Source organism: Trichomycterus rosablanca, chromosome 7 (assembly GCF_030014385.1).
Source record: "Trichomycterus rosablanca isolate fTriRos1 chromosome 7, fTriRos1.hap1, whole genome shotgun sequence".
NCBI classification, from domain to species: Eukaryota; Metazoa; Chordata; class Actinopteri; order Siluriformes; family Trichomycteridae; genus Trichomycterus; species Trichomycterus rosablanca.
Window position 1 is genome coordinate 25,261,558 of NC_085994.1, and position 15,006 is coordinate 25,276,563.

Here is a 15,006-nt window from a genome sequence, read left to right on the forward strand (position 1 = left end):
TTCCTGATGTATTCCCCCAAACAAGCCTAGAACAGGTTCTGGGTCCAGACCCATGTGTGAAAACAATTTTAGACTTCCTGCTGTATTTAACACCAACCATTTTGGGTTTTTTTTGTTACAAGATGTCAAGATCAACAGAGCAATAAAGGATCCACAAAGCCAAATGAAGTGCAAGATACCCACTACTTATCTCTGTTCACTTCCTCTCAACCACACTGATGTATTTACACTCTTCGGATGCACTAATTATGTTAGCAAATTTCACAGATTATTGTCTGTTTCAATGCCTTGTGTTATGATGTCCAGTGAGCAATTAATCCGCCCCGTCTTCCTTTAGCATGCTTTTCCCATGACATCAGCCACCATCAACGCAGATGACTTATCCAGCTGAACCACTTCCTGTGGGTCTGAAAGGCAGCTGGTTCTTAAAGAACAAATTTAGAAATTAGGCATGTAATGTAAAGAGGAAAATCACCCTGAGATTTGGCATTTGAAACTTTTCATATGGTATTTTGTCCCAGCTTTTCACAGTAATGCAAATCATTATTTGTATAAACAACTGTAAAATAAAGAATAAATCTTCTTGTTTAGACTACCACATAGCATTCAATATTCAAGTCAGCAATGGCAGGCAAATTCGAAGTACATACACTGATCAGCCATAACATTAAAACCACCTCATTGTTTCTACACTCACTGTCCATTTTATCAGCTCCACTGACCATATAGAAGTACTTTGTAGTTCTACAACTACTGACAGTAGTCCATCTATTTCTATACATGCTTTGTTAGCCCCCTTTCATGCTGTTCTTCAATGTTCACGACTGTCCCAGGACCACTACAGAGTAGGTATTATTTGGGTGGTGGGTCATTCTGGTATTCTGATTGTGCTGGTATGAGTGGATCAGACACATCAATGTTAATGGAGTTTTTAAACACCTCACTGTCACTGCTGGACTGAGAATAGGTCCACCAACCAAAAATATCCAGCCAACAGCGCCCTGTGGGCATTGCCTGTGACCACTGATGAAGGTCTAGAAGATGACCAACTCAAACAGCAGCAATAGATGAGCGAGTTCTCTGACTTTACATCTACAAGGTGGACCAACTAGGTAGGAATGTCTACTAGAGTGGACAGTGAGTGGACACAGTATTTAAAAACTCCAGCAGCGCTGCTGTGTCTGATCCACTCATACCAGCACAACACACACTAACACACCACCACCATGTCAGTGTCACTGCAGTGCCGAGAATGATCCACCACCTAAAGAATCCTGACCAGGGTCCTGACCATTGAAGAACAGGGTTAAAGCAGGTTAAAAAAAAGCATGAAGAAACAGTTGGACTACAGTCAGTAATTGCAGAACTAAAAAGTGCTTCTATATGGTAAGTGGAGCTGATAAAATTGACAGTGAGTGTACAAACAAGCAGGTGGTTTTAATGTTATGGCTGATGTTTTGTTATTTGGAATAGGGATGCAAATTTTGCCAATAACTGAACTGATAAAAGACGGTTAAAGCAATAACCGATAAGCTTATGTGCCAGAGTTAAACGTACCGACAAAAAACTGCTTCAATTTGTTATTTTAATGTTTACAGTTTTGGATGGTGAACCAATTTAACATTTGACTAAATAAAAAAACAAATGGGACTTCCTTTAAATGAATGAGAAATTTTTACCACAATAAAAAAAACACAAAAACATACAGCTAATAAGTATCTCAACTAATTTGTTTGGGGGTCCTTAGCTATCTACAACCTACTTACACAGCAATAAGCAGCTGATATCACAATCAACATATGTGTGTGTGTGTGTGTGTGTGTGTGTGTGTGTTCCTGATTTAGCACAACTATCTACCAATCACTGCTGTCGCACATCAACAGCATTCAACAATTAAAGACACATTTAGACCCAAATTTATATACAATACTAACAGCAATAAAATCTTAAAACAAAATTCCAATCCTGGTTTTAAATATCATATCTTACTGCTTTTAAAAGTGTTACTTTATTCCAAGCATGGTTGCTATGAAATACCAAAAGGGCCTCTCTGCAGTAAACAGGAACCAAAAATTCAATTGAGGGAAAAGAAGGGGGTGAAAACTAATGGGGGGAGAATCCGGTGACAGAAGTAGGAAAAAGTCAGGGTTAAGTTGTAAACGAAGGATGTTATGAACAGTTTAAGACTAGAAATGTTTTCACTAAGGATTTGCTAATAAAAGAGTAGGTCAATCTGTCTGAGACTTAACTAAAGAATCTATTAAAGAGCACCACCAGCTAAGTCATCCTAACTCCTTCACCTAACCGTCACCAGACACTGGACACCATGACAATCAGTCACAAAAGCTCTGATGAAATGTTTATTTGTCAGCAGAACATGAAGAACTGAGCAAGCAGTATAAATGATAAAAAACAGCCACATGTGACTGTAACGGGTTTAAGTGTTTGCATAAAGGTTTCTTCCTGCTGCCAGTTGTCAGTACTCGAGGCACCTAAAATGCAGCCATAGGGACTACACATCAGAGATATGGAAGGAGGTTGACAGGTCTCTCAAAAATCCTGTTTTTTTTTTAGAAAACCAATAAAGTCCGTTTCCATTTTTCCAGCTTTTCACCAACAGTTTACCACAGCAACAATGACAAACACATGATGGCACAGATCCTAGGAGTACATTTTCTTAGTTTCTGCTTATTGTCTAAACAATGATTTGTTGTTTATTTTTTTGGGTTGGGCCCTTTTTTGACCAAGAGTGTACACTCAACATCCAGGCAGAAGAAATTAGATTTTTCACAGCACATGCACAAAAAAAGCAACATGCAAAAAAAATCCCAGTCTAGCCAATCAAAACAGACAAGTGCTAGTATAGCTAGTAAGCTGGCTCAGTCTTGGGCTGCTCACTGGAAGGCTTCGGGTTGGTGGTCGAAAGAAGGTCTTTAAACAAACTCATTTCCATACTGGACAATCCATCACACCCCCTCCATGACCTCCTAGTCAGACAGTGGAGCACCTTCAGTAAAAGACACATCCAGCTCTGCTGTAAGAAGAAACAATACAGGAAATCATTACCTACCTACCAACCTACCTACCTACCAGTGGCAGCTGCTGGTCTTTTAAAGAGGGGAAGCTCATTGTCGGCTTACATCATAAAATTTGTCAATTTATTTATACATAAATTCTGCCCTTTGTTCCTTTTCAAGAAAATGGCCTGAACTCGAACAAGGGAATGTTGTCTCCAATTCACCTCACTTGCATGTCTTTGGACTGTGGGAGGAAACTGGAGCACCCGGAGTAAACCCACGTGGACACGGGGAGAACATGCAAACTCCTCTCCTACCTAATTGGCAGATAGAGAGGCGCCTGTGCAGAGTGCAAAGGTGAAAAGGGGTTCCGCAAAGGGGTGCGCGCGGGTCGGAGGAGACGTGAGCAGTGAGCAGCAATATACCCACCTCAGCTGCATTTAGGGATCCCCCAGCAGCGGAAGACATATTGACTACACTAAATTGGGAGAAAATGCATAAATACAACAGAAAAAAGTGTGGTATTTTATTGTCCTCTTTTGGTATGGAAATGCTAACACATGCTAGCAAAGCTAAAATAAAAACAATTTTAGTTACTTATTTATATGCCAAACACACATTTTGAGTTTTGCTTTCAAAACAAATCCAGAAAGCAGCCTTTAAAAACATTGTACAATATTTTGACAAGCCAAACAAGGCTTTTTCAAGTTGCAGTGCCAACACTGTCCATGTCACACCTACTATAGCCTACCCACATCAAAAAGGTTCCAGTATTAGGCCAAGACCTCAAAAACCCTTTCATCAAGAAACCACTCAAAACATTTTTCATTGCCTGTTTACATACTCATGAAGGCAACTAGTCATTAAAAGCTATTTGTACTCATCCTTAAATGTGTAATTAAAACAATTGTTTTGTCTGTGCGTCAGCTACAAAAGGTCTGTTGACCTTTAAGCACATGACAGGCCCCACATGCTTTATTGTAATTGTGATTTATTGTGATTTTTGGACATTAACAGTTAATGCCGTATGCAGCTGCTGTAAAGCTGCACCAGCAGACGAAGGACACATAAGTTTAAATGTGAATGCCTTCACTGTGTACTTTACACAACCCACATCATGCCACAATGGCTTTTGTCATGGCAACCGTATAGGGGGAGTGTGTGTTCTTGCTCTTTAGTCTCCTTCACACTATTATGACATTTCTGGCCAAAAGCAGCAATAATTGTGATGTGTCATAACAGAACTACACAATTTATACATTTATACTACAAATATTTTAATATTAGCATACACTGGTATTATACACTGAACATTAAAACCACCTCCTTGTTTCTACACTCACTGTCCATTTAATCAGCTCCACTTACCATATAGAAACACTTAGAAACACAATGGTCAGGACCCCCACAGGACCACTACAGAGTAGGTATTATTTGGGTAATAGATCCTTTTCAGCACTGCAGTGACACTGACATGGTGGTGGTGTGTTAGTGTGTGTTGTGCTGGTATGAGTGGATGAGACACAGCAGCGCTGCTGGAGTTTTTAAACACATCACTGTCACTGCTGGACTGAGAATAGTCCACCAAACAAAAATATATCCAGCCAAGCACACCATGGGCAGTGTCCTGTGACCACTGATGAAGGTCTAGAACAGCAGCAATAGATGAGCAATCGTCTCTGACTTTACGTCTACAAGGTGGACCAACTAGGTAGGAGTGTCTAATAGAGTGGACAGTGAGGGGACACTGTATTTAAAAACTCCAGCAGCGCTGCTGTGTCTGGTGTACTCATACCAGCACAACACACACTAACACACCACCACCATGTCATTGTTACTGCAGTGCTGAGAATCGTCCACCATCTAAATAATACCTGCTCTGTAGTGGTCCTGTGGGGGTCCTGACTATTAAAAAACAGGGTGAAAGCAGGCTAAAAAGGTATGTAGAGAAATAGATGGACTACAGCCAGTAATTGTAGAACTTCAAAGTGCTTCTATTTGATAAATGGAGCTGATAAAATAGACAGTGAGTGTAGAAACAAGGAGGTGGCTTTAATGTTATTTAGGGTTGGTTTCACAGACAGGGATTAAGCCTAGTCCTAGACTACACAGCATTTTGAATGGAGATTCTCCATTTAAAGCAAAATGTAGTCCTGGACTAGCCTTAATCCCTGTCTGGGAAACCAACTTAATGTCTAATGTTTAATATATATTACATTAGCATATACCCTAGAATATATGTTATAGTAGCATCCATTTAATGCTCACTTAAATAAATAACTTCCAAAAACATTGATTATTTTAGCCAATGCACTGAAATAAGTAAAGTCTTTTAACCAGACTCATTCTGTTTTTTACTTTAGGGAAATAGCTGGGCCAACATATAGTCATAAATTTGGTCTGCATTGTCAAAGTTGTATAATACAGTTGCTTTAGTCCCCAACAATACAAAAAAAGTGTACAGAGTAGGGATGCACCGATCCGATATTAAGATCGGATATCGGTCCCGATATTACCAAAATGATCGGATATCGGATAATCAGGCCGATCCATGGGTCCGATACGTTCACTTTAGTTCGTTTGCGACGCATGCTAAGCCCATACAGGACGCGCTGCTGACGTATGGCGTATAACACAAACAAAAAGAGCAACATGGAGCGAGCCAAAGAGTCAGCTGCATGGAGGTATTTCATGCTTGCTATGCTAACAAGTTCGATGGCAACATGTTTATTACTCATGTTTAGCTGCTATATTTTATTTTGAATTACTGTTTGCACTAAATATTTACGGATAAGTTTATTTGAAAAAGTTATTTAAGCTACTACTGTTTTTCTCATTGTCAGCAGCCACATTTTGGGTGTGTTCGAAAACCTAAGGAGCTGCCTTGCTGTCTTACTGTCTACATAAGCGGCTGCCTCAGTAGAGAGGATTCTAATAAGTCATCAACTTATAAGTCAGGTTATTCGAACGCGCTACTTACACAGCGATTCCATCGGGTTTAGCATTTAGCATCTTGCCATTAAAAACATTGAACTGAGGTAGCACAGCGCTAACGCTAACGTCAATATAACATTTCCCTTCATGTACCGATAACAGTTACATTTCCTGACAAGCTCGAACTTGCAAATAAAAACACTCGGTATAAGTTTATACAAGTTAAAAATCAGTAATATTTTATTTACGTTTGATAATAACTCCATTCGTTTCTCCGCCCCTTTCAGCTATGTTTATTTTTCTGCAATGAATGCTGGGATTGCTTTGGTCACCAAGGCAGCGTCGGATTCTTACTCGTTGAGTGAAAATAACACTGAAATATTAAGATGCCTGTTTATTATTTTATTGACAAATAAATAGCAGTTCAGTACATTTATATCTGTGTTAATTATATTTTGTTTTGCAAACTTAGTAATGTTTAAGTCAATCCTGATGCCTTAAGTCTTTCCCACATAATAAAGTATACGGTTTATTAATTCAACAATGGTATGTATCGGATCGGTATCGGAACTGAAAAAGTTGGATCGGTGCATCCCTAGTACAGAGCATGTACAGAAGCAAAACATTTATTAAACTGCAGTATTTTTAGAATGTGGAATTATGTCAGATTCAAAATGTTTGAAAACAACCTCACTGTCCAATGACAGGAAATGATTCGGAGGCCTTTCTTTCACTTCTCTGGTGCTAATAACATTATAAGGAGGAACTGAGGTCCTTGAACTGGAAATTGATTCCATTATGATGAATAAATTATGTTTAAACCTCTTGAGCCAGCATTGTTATCACTGGGCCAGTGCCATGTTGTATCTGGTGATGCCTGCATAAGCTTTTAACAATTTTAAGCCGCAAAATTAGCTCTGCTTTACACTTCAGAGTTAAAACAACTTACACTAAGCTTAGTGGACTGGTAAAATACCAACGGCATTGAATACAAATAGTAATACAGTAAGAGTAAATTAATTACATAAAGCGTTAATTAAAAGTACCAACAGGGGCCGCTCAGGTGGCGCAGCGGTAAAATACGCTCAGCTCTGCCATCCGTCTGGGCTGGGCGGCCACATGAACAACGATTGGCCTGTTGTTCATATAAAGGTGGGGTAGTAGTAAGTTAAATAGGGTCTCCTCCTAACTAACAAAACTATGACCTCTGCTGGCTGATTGATGCCGCCTGCACAGGGGCAGGGAAGGAGTGCATTGATCAGGGTGTGCTGATCCGCATTAGCTCTCGCCTAGTGCAGGTGAAAAAATGCATACCGCTGCGGCCCACGTGTCGGAGGGGCGTGGGTTAGCTTCGTTCTCCTCAATCAGAGCGGGGATCGGCATTAGTGGAGACTTCCCTTTAGTTTTATTCAATTTAGGAGGATGGGTCAATGAGACCATTACAATAAGCAAATCCTGCCTTCTGTCATGCTGTCTTTCCGGCTTTTATTATGTGTGTTTTCAGAGTGAGAGATTTACTGTTTCATCAACAGAAGGGGAATCAGTTGAGCAGAAACCCCAGAAAGAATCTGGTTGCATGGCACAAAAAAAGCACAAAAGAACAGTTTAGATAGAACAAAAAGACAGATGGGTAGATGGCAAGAAACTGCATTTCAGCTGGCTATCTTCGCCCTTTACTTCTTAACAAAATCTTTGTACAAGCAAATATTTACATCCACACCCATTCTTAGAGAGAGGGGTCAGTAGTTATTTTAGAGGATCCATCGTGCAGACTTTCCACATGATTCTTTTGCTGAGGCAAAATTCCAACAAAAAACAATTATTCATAATAAGGTAATTACAACCTTCCGAAATAAAATTTCATGTAAAATCTGTCTTATGGCCAATGAATTTAAGGTTTATTCCAAATAACTGAACCAGGAATAGTTTATAAGCAATAGGAAACCACAGACATCTCTGAATTTCCTACATTTTACTCAGTTACCCACAGCAATGAATGCTTTAACAACTGCAGCAGCAGTTTGCCTCTAATTCTTTTACCTTCTTTTCTCTTGTCAATATGTATTGCATCTTGAGGCAAAAACATCTGCATGGAAACCATTCTGCAGCCCTAAAATAAAGCATAAGCTGTAAAACTTACATCAACGACTACAGAGCTGTCGTTTATCTGCAGTGCTGCTGCTGCATTCTTGTCATGCCTGTGTAGGTTGTAACTAGTTTAGCTGGCTTGTCACTCTTTCCAGGCGGGAAAAACACTTCCCATTGCTTGAGAAAAAAATTCAAATCCAGCCCGCCATTTTTACTGCCACGAGATTTTTGACACTGCAGTGCCATACCATGCCATTTTGTACACTGCAAACTTGTCAGTATATTTTGCTTTACAACACTGACATTACAGCATATATTTATTACCAAGTAAGTAAACCTATGTATTACCATGACATTCTATTACTATAGGAATGTCAGAGGATAAAAGGTATTCTCAGATCAGACTATGAGCATTAAACATTTCTATTACTGCAATAACCCAGTTGCTTTGGGCAGATTTTTACAAGATTTGCCAATCAAATAAAAATTAAACGTAGGCAAAAAATATCAACGGACCTGGCAATTTTCAAGACATGCAATATATGCAAAAAGAAAACTAAAACTGCCCAAGTCTTTTTCCCATTTCAGATTTGATTTAAAATATCAAAACTCATACTACTGGCATTCTGAATAAAGTAAGCAAGGTATTTGCAAAATATACAATAGCATTCTTTAAAACAGCTTGATTCCAAAGCTCAAGATTATTATTTTAGTCTATGTCAGTAGATAATGAAAATATATTGAATCTGGCATAGACCCTGGTACTTGGTGTTAGATTGGGACCTCATTACAAAATAGCATAAAATATTGCAATACAATCACCAGATACTTAGAGTAAAATTTTAAATTCTGTAATATGTCAAAACACATTTGCTGTGCACCATGCGAATTATTAGGGGTGGGTTTATAAAATAGATTTTTCGATTCGAATCTATCTTTATTTGAACGATCCGATATCGATTCATATAAACGCGAGATCGATCTTTTAAATACGCCCCTTTTTACGGTGCACACGGAAATCTGTTACCCACTGTAATTTCGCGTGACCAGCCAGTGTTTTTTCATGCAACGAGATCTGACCTGCACATCAGTTTAGCATGGCAGAAGCTCAAGTTATGACCACTACACAACTTTTTGCACTGATTTTCGCTCGGCGACGGGTCGGTGCTGGATTCGGGAGGAACTCGGTGTTCGCTCTGCGATCAAAACTCGGCTCTCAATCAATGTGAGAAACAGCGAGGGGAAACACAGGGGAGAGGTTGTAAACAGGTGGTGGAGCGCAATATAGTTTCTATCAGAATACATCAGCACACGCGAGTTTTACAGTATTTCTGACCTGATCGTTCTCTACAAAACAAAATATTTATTAACCTCCAACTCACTATAGAACAAGTCATGCTGCTCGTGTTGCCAAATCCACTCCGATTCATTTATTTCATCAGCGCACAAACTTTGATTGCTCGCTACTTGTTGATGTGCATGTTTGGACGTGATATCATTAAACCTTTCATCACTTCTCACGTGTGTTTTCGTGACAAAACGTAGTTTTGGAGACCAGAGAAGCTCGCCTGTGATTCCCCCTGGTGATAGATGGTGTAGTGTAAAAACCCCGATCGCCGATCAGTCGTGTAGTGTGAACATTACAGCAACCAGGTGTTAATCGGAGTGTCGTGTAGTGTAAACTTGGCATAAGCTGTTCAACAGCCAGGTGTATGTTTACATTACATTTACAATGTTATAGCGTGTCAGACATATAAAATAACAATAAAAAATGAATGTTACTGTTTTCTGTTTTGGATTAATTATTTATGTAAACAAAATACACAAATATTTTTAATAATGAGTGTTCTTTGTACAATTATCACATTCGTTCTCTGAACATCTGTACATATTTAAACAAAACCTGTTAATGTAACTCAAATATGCCTAAATGTGTTGAATCGAAATTGAATCGAAAATCGAATCGAAAATCGAAGATCGAATCGAATCGGGATCTTGTGAATCGGAATCGAATCGATCCAGGAAATTAGTGGCGATACCCAGCCCTACCAATTATACAGTGACAATTGATTGACAATTAATATATATATATATATATATATATATATATATATATATATATATATATATATATATATATATATATGTGTGTGTGTGCATATATACTGTATATATATATATATATATATATATATATATATATATATATATATATATATATATATATATATATATATATATATATATATATATATACACACACATACATACATACAGTGTATCACAAAAGTGAGTACACCCCTCACATTTCTGCAAATATTTCATTATATCTTTTCATGGGACAACACTATAGACATGAAACTTGGATATAACTTAGAGTAGTCAGTGTACAGCTTGTATAGCAGTGTAGATTTACTGTCTTCTGAAAATAACTCAACACACAGCCATTAATGTCTAAATGGCTGGCAACATAAGTGAGTACACCCCACAGTGAACATGTCCAAATTGTGCCCAAATGTGTCGTTGTCCCTCCCTGGTGTCATGTGTCAAGGTCCCAGGTGTAAATGGGGAGCAGGGCTGTTAAATTTGGTGTTTTGGGTACAATTCTCTCATACTGGCCACTGGATATTCAACATGGCACCTCATGGCAAAGAACTCTCTGAGGATGTGAGAAATAGAATTGTTGCTCTCCACAAAGATGGCCTGGGCTATAAGAAGATTGCTAACACCCTGAAACTGAGCTACAGCATGGTGGCCAAGGTCATACAGCGGTTTTCCAGGACAGGTTCCACTCGGAACAGGCTTCGCCAGGGTCGACCAAAGAAGTTGAGTCCACGTGTTCGGCGTCATATCCAGAGGTCGGCTTTAAAAAATAGACACATGAGTGCTGCCAGCATTGCTGCAGAGGTTGAAGACGTGGGAGGTCAGCCTGTCAGTGCTCAGACCATACGCCGCACAATGCATCAACTCGGTCTGCATGGTCGTCATCCCAGAAGGAAGCTGACGCACAAGAAAGCCCGCAAACAGTTTGCTGAAGACAAGCAGTCCAAGAACATGGATTACTGGAATGCCCTGTGGTCTGACGAGAACAAGATAAACTTGTTTGGCTCAGATGGTGTCCAGCATGTGTGGCGGCGCCCTGGTGAGAAGTACCAAGACAACTGTATCTTGCCTACAGTCAAGCATGGTGGTGGTAGCATCATGGTCTTGGGCTGCATGAGTGTTGCTGGCACTGGGGAGCTGCAGTTCATTGAGGGAAACATGAATTCCAACATGTACTGTGACATTCTGAAACAGAGCATGATCCCCTCCCTTCGAAAACTCGGCCTCATGGCAGTTTTCCAACAGGATAACAACCCCAAACACAACCTCCAAGATGACAACTGCCTTGCTGAGGAAGCTGAAGGTAAAGGTGATGGACTAAACCCAATTGAGCACCTGTGGCACATCCTCAAGTGGAAGGTGGAGGAGTTCAAGGTGTCTAACATCCACCAGCTCTGTGATGTCATCATGGAGGAGTGGAAGAGGATTCCAGTAGCAACCTGTGCAGCTCTGGTGAATTCCATGCCCAGGAGGGTTAAGGCAGTGCTGGATAATAATGGTGGTCACACAAAATATTGACACTTTGGGCACAATTTGGACATGTTCACTGTGGGGTGTACTCACTTATGTTGCCAGCCATTTAGACATTAATGGCTGTGTGTTGAGTTATTTTCAGAAGACAGTAAATCTACACTGCTATACAAGTTGTACACTGACTACTCTAACTTATATCCAAGTTTTATTTCTATAGTGTTGTCCCATGAAAAGATATAATAAAATATTTGCAGAAATGTGAGGGGTGTACTCACTTTTGTGATACACTGTACATACATACATACATACATATACAGGGGTTGGACAATGAAACTGAAACACCTGTCATTTTAGTGTGGGAGGTTTCATGGCTAAATTGGACCAGTCTGGTGGCCAATCTTCATTAATTGCACATTGCACCAGTAAGAGCAGAGTGTGAAGGTTCAATTAGCAGGGTAAGAGCACAGTTTTGCTCAAAATATTGCAATGCACACAACATTATGGGTGACATACCAGAGTTCAAAAGAGGACAAATTGTTGGTGCACGTCTTGCTGGCGCATCTGTGACCAAGACAGCAAGTCTTTGTGATGTATCAAGAGCCACGGTATCCAGGGTAATGTCAGCATACCACCAAGAAGGACAAACCACATCCAACAGGATTAACTGTGGACGCAAGAGGAAGCTGTCTGAAAGGGATGTTCGGGTGCTAACCCGGATTGTATCCAAAAAACATAAAACCACGGCTGCCCAAATCACGGCAGAATTAAATGTGCACCTCAACTCTCCTGTTTCCACCAGAACTGTCCGTCGGGAGCTCCACAGGGTCAATATACACGGCCGGGCTGCTATAGCCAAACCTTTGGTCACTCGTGCCAATGCCAAACGTCGGTTTCAATGGTGCAAGGAGCGCAAATCTTGGGCTGTGGACAATGTGAAACATGTATTGTTCTCTGATGAGTCCACCTTTACTGTTTTCCCCACATCCGGGAGAGTTACGGTGTGGAGAAGCCCCAAAGAAGCGTACCACCCAGACTGTTGCATGCCCAGAGTGAAGCATGGGGGTGGATCAGTGATGGTTTGGGCTGCCATATCATGGCATTCCCTTGGCCCAATACTTGTGCTAGATGGGCGCGTCACTGCCAAGGACTACCGAACCATTCTGGAGGACCATGCGCATCCAATGGTTCAAACATTGTATCCTGAAGGCGGTGCCGTGTATCAGGATGACAATGCACCAATACACACAGCAAGACTGGTGAAAGATTGGTTTGATGAACATGAAAGTGAAGTTGAACATCTCCCATGGCCTGCACAGTCACCAGATCTAAATATTATTGAGCCACTTTGGGGTGTTTTGGAGAAGCGAGTCAGGAAACGTTTTCCTCCACCAGCATCACGTAGTGACCTGGCCACTATCCTGCAAGAAGAATGGCTTAAAATCCCTCTGACCACTGTGCAGGACTTGTATATGTCATTTCCAAGACGAATTGACGCTGTATTGGCCGCAAAAGGAGGCCCTACACCATACTAATAAATTATTGTGGTCTAAAAGCAGGTGTTTCAGTTTCATTGTCCAACCCCTGTATATACAGTATATACAGTATATACAGTATATATATATATATATATATATATATATATATATATATATATATATATATATATATATATATATATATATATATATATATATATAAAGAGTGAGAGAGAGACCCTCAATTGTCAATATATAACTGTATAATTCGCACGGTGAACAGCATTTTCATCAGGCCAAGCTCATTCGAATTCCTTCGTTTGACCTTGCGGTTTTAAAGCCTAAACTATTTACTTGGACAGCAGTTTATAAGTTAAAAGCGTGCCAAATAAATTAACATTTATTATAGTCGGTAATCCCAGTCTAAAATCCTTAAATAGTACATTTAGCAGTAGTACACCTCAAAGCGCTAACAATAATAGTGACCATCTTGCCTCTGACGGTAGACGGTTACATTACACACCTAACGGTCGACCTGATAAAACGAACACGTTGCCATAACACTTGATGTGAATATATTAATAAAATGAGTAAGAATAAAGCTGACGGATAGAAATATAGATAACTTTTTAATCTAACCTCCCTGAGCTGGTCCAGTTCTTGTCGGACGCTGTCATATTCGCTCTCCAGTTCGTCGTACTGCTGTTTGAGCGCCTGTTTCTCCTCCAGCACGGCGAGTCCGTACTCCGCTGCCTGGATCTTCTCGCGCGAGGTCTCGCCTAGTTCACAGGTTAGGCGCGCGATCTCGGTTAGTAGCTCCTTAGTGGACATGCTGAACGGTTTAATTAAACCTGAGGGGAAAAAATCACCACCGGCAAAACACCAACGCTTAGCGGAATCACCGACAAACCTTGCGTCGGGGCAAATAATTTAGTTTCTTATGTGTCCGTACATGTTTCCTGCTTTAGCATTTGGTTCAAGCTAACGCGCTCTCAAAAGGCGATAAAATGTCTGATATCGGGCAAGAAGCTTTATTTTCTTTTTTCCTAACAACGCTCCATTACGGCTCACAGCACGCCTCCGCCCCGCTCCTTGCCCGGTAATGAGAGCAGTCTTCGGAGTGGAGCTGTCAGCTGGCTACAGGGTTGCCAGGTCTTCGAAACAAACGTCTTATTGACCAATCAAAACCCGCCCAATGCTCTCATTCAAACTCTAACGTCCCCAAGCCTTTCAGTTTTTACAGCATGAGTATGCTTTTCTGTTTGGTTGTTTGTTTAACACTTACAAAGTAGCATAATTGATTTTGACTATTTATTTCTTAAATGGAACACTATAATATGACATTAGTTAGTGGGGTACATTAGCAAAGTTTTTAAAACCATATATACAGTTACATGCGCTTTGTAGTTCTACAATTACTGACTGTAGTCCATCTGTTTCTCTACATACTTTTTTAGCCTGCTTTCACCCTGTTCTTCAATGGTCAGGACCACCACAGAGTAGGTATTATTTGGTGGATCATTGTCAGCAAGACACAGCAATGCTGATGCAGTTTTTAAACACCTCACTGTCACTGCTGGACTGAGAATAGTCCACCAACCAATAACATCTAGCCAACAGCGCCAAGATGACCAACTCAAACAGCAGCAATAGATGAACGATCGTCTCTGACTTTACATCTACAAGGTGGACCAACTGGGTAGGAGTGTTTAATAGAGTGGACAGTGAATGGACACAGTATTTAAAAACTCCAGCAGCGCTGCTGTGTCTGATCTACTCATACCAGCACAACACACACTAACACACCACCATGTCAGTGTCAATGCAGTGCTGAGAATGTTCCACCACCTAAATAATACCTGCTCTGTGGTGGTCTTGTGGGGGTTCTGAACATTGAGGAACAGCATGAAAGGGGG

The 15,006-nt window shown here is 40.3% G+C and overlaps 1 protein-coding gene across 1 annotated transcript in view; it reads right to left on the minus strand.

Annotated features, from left to right (window-relative positions):
- Window positions 1-14,133, minus strand: part of LOC134318314 (protein bicaudal D homolog 2-like) — a 62,369-nt gene extending 48,236 nt beyond the window's left edge. Inside the window, exon 1 of the mRNA XM_062999169.1 lies at window positions 13,730-14,133. Coding sequence (XP_062855239.1) covers window positions 13,730-13,921 — 192 coding nt within the window. The 5' untranslated portion in view covers window positions 13,922-14,133. The remainder of the gene's footprint in view (window positions 1-13,729) is intronic.
- Window positions 14,134-15,006: the final 873 nt, after the last annotated feature.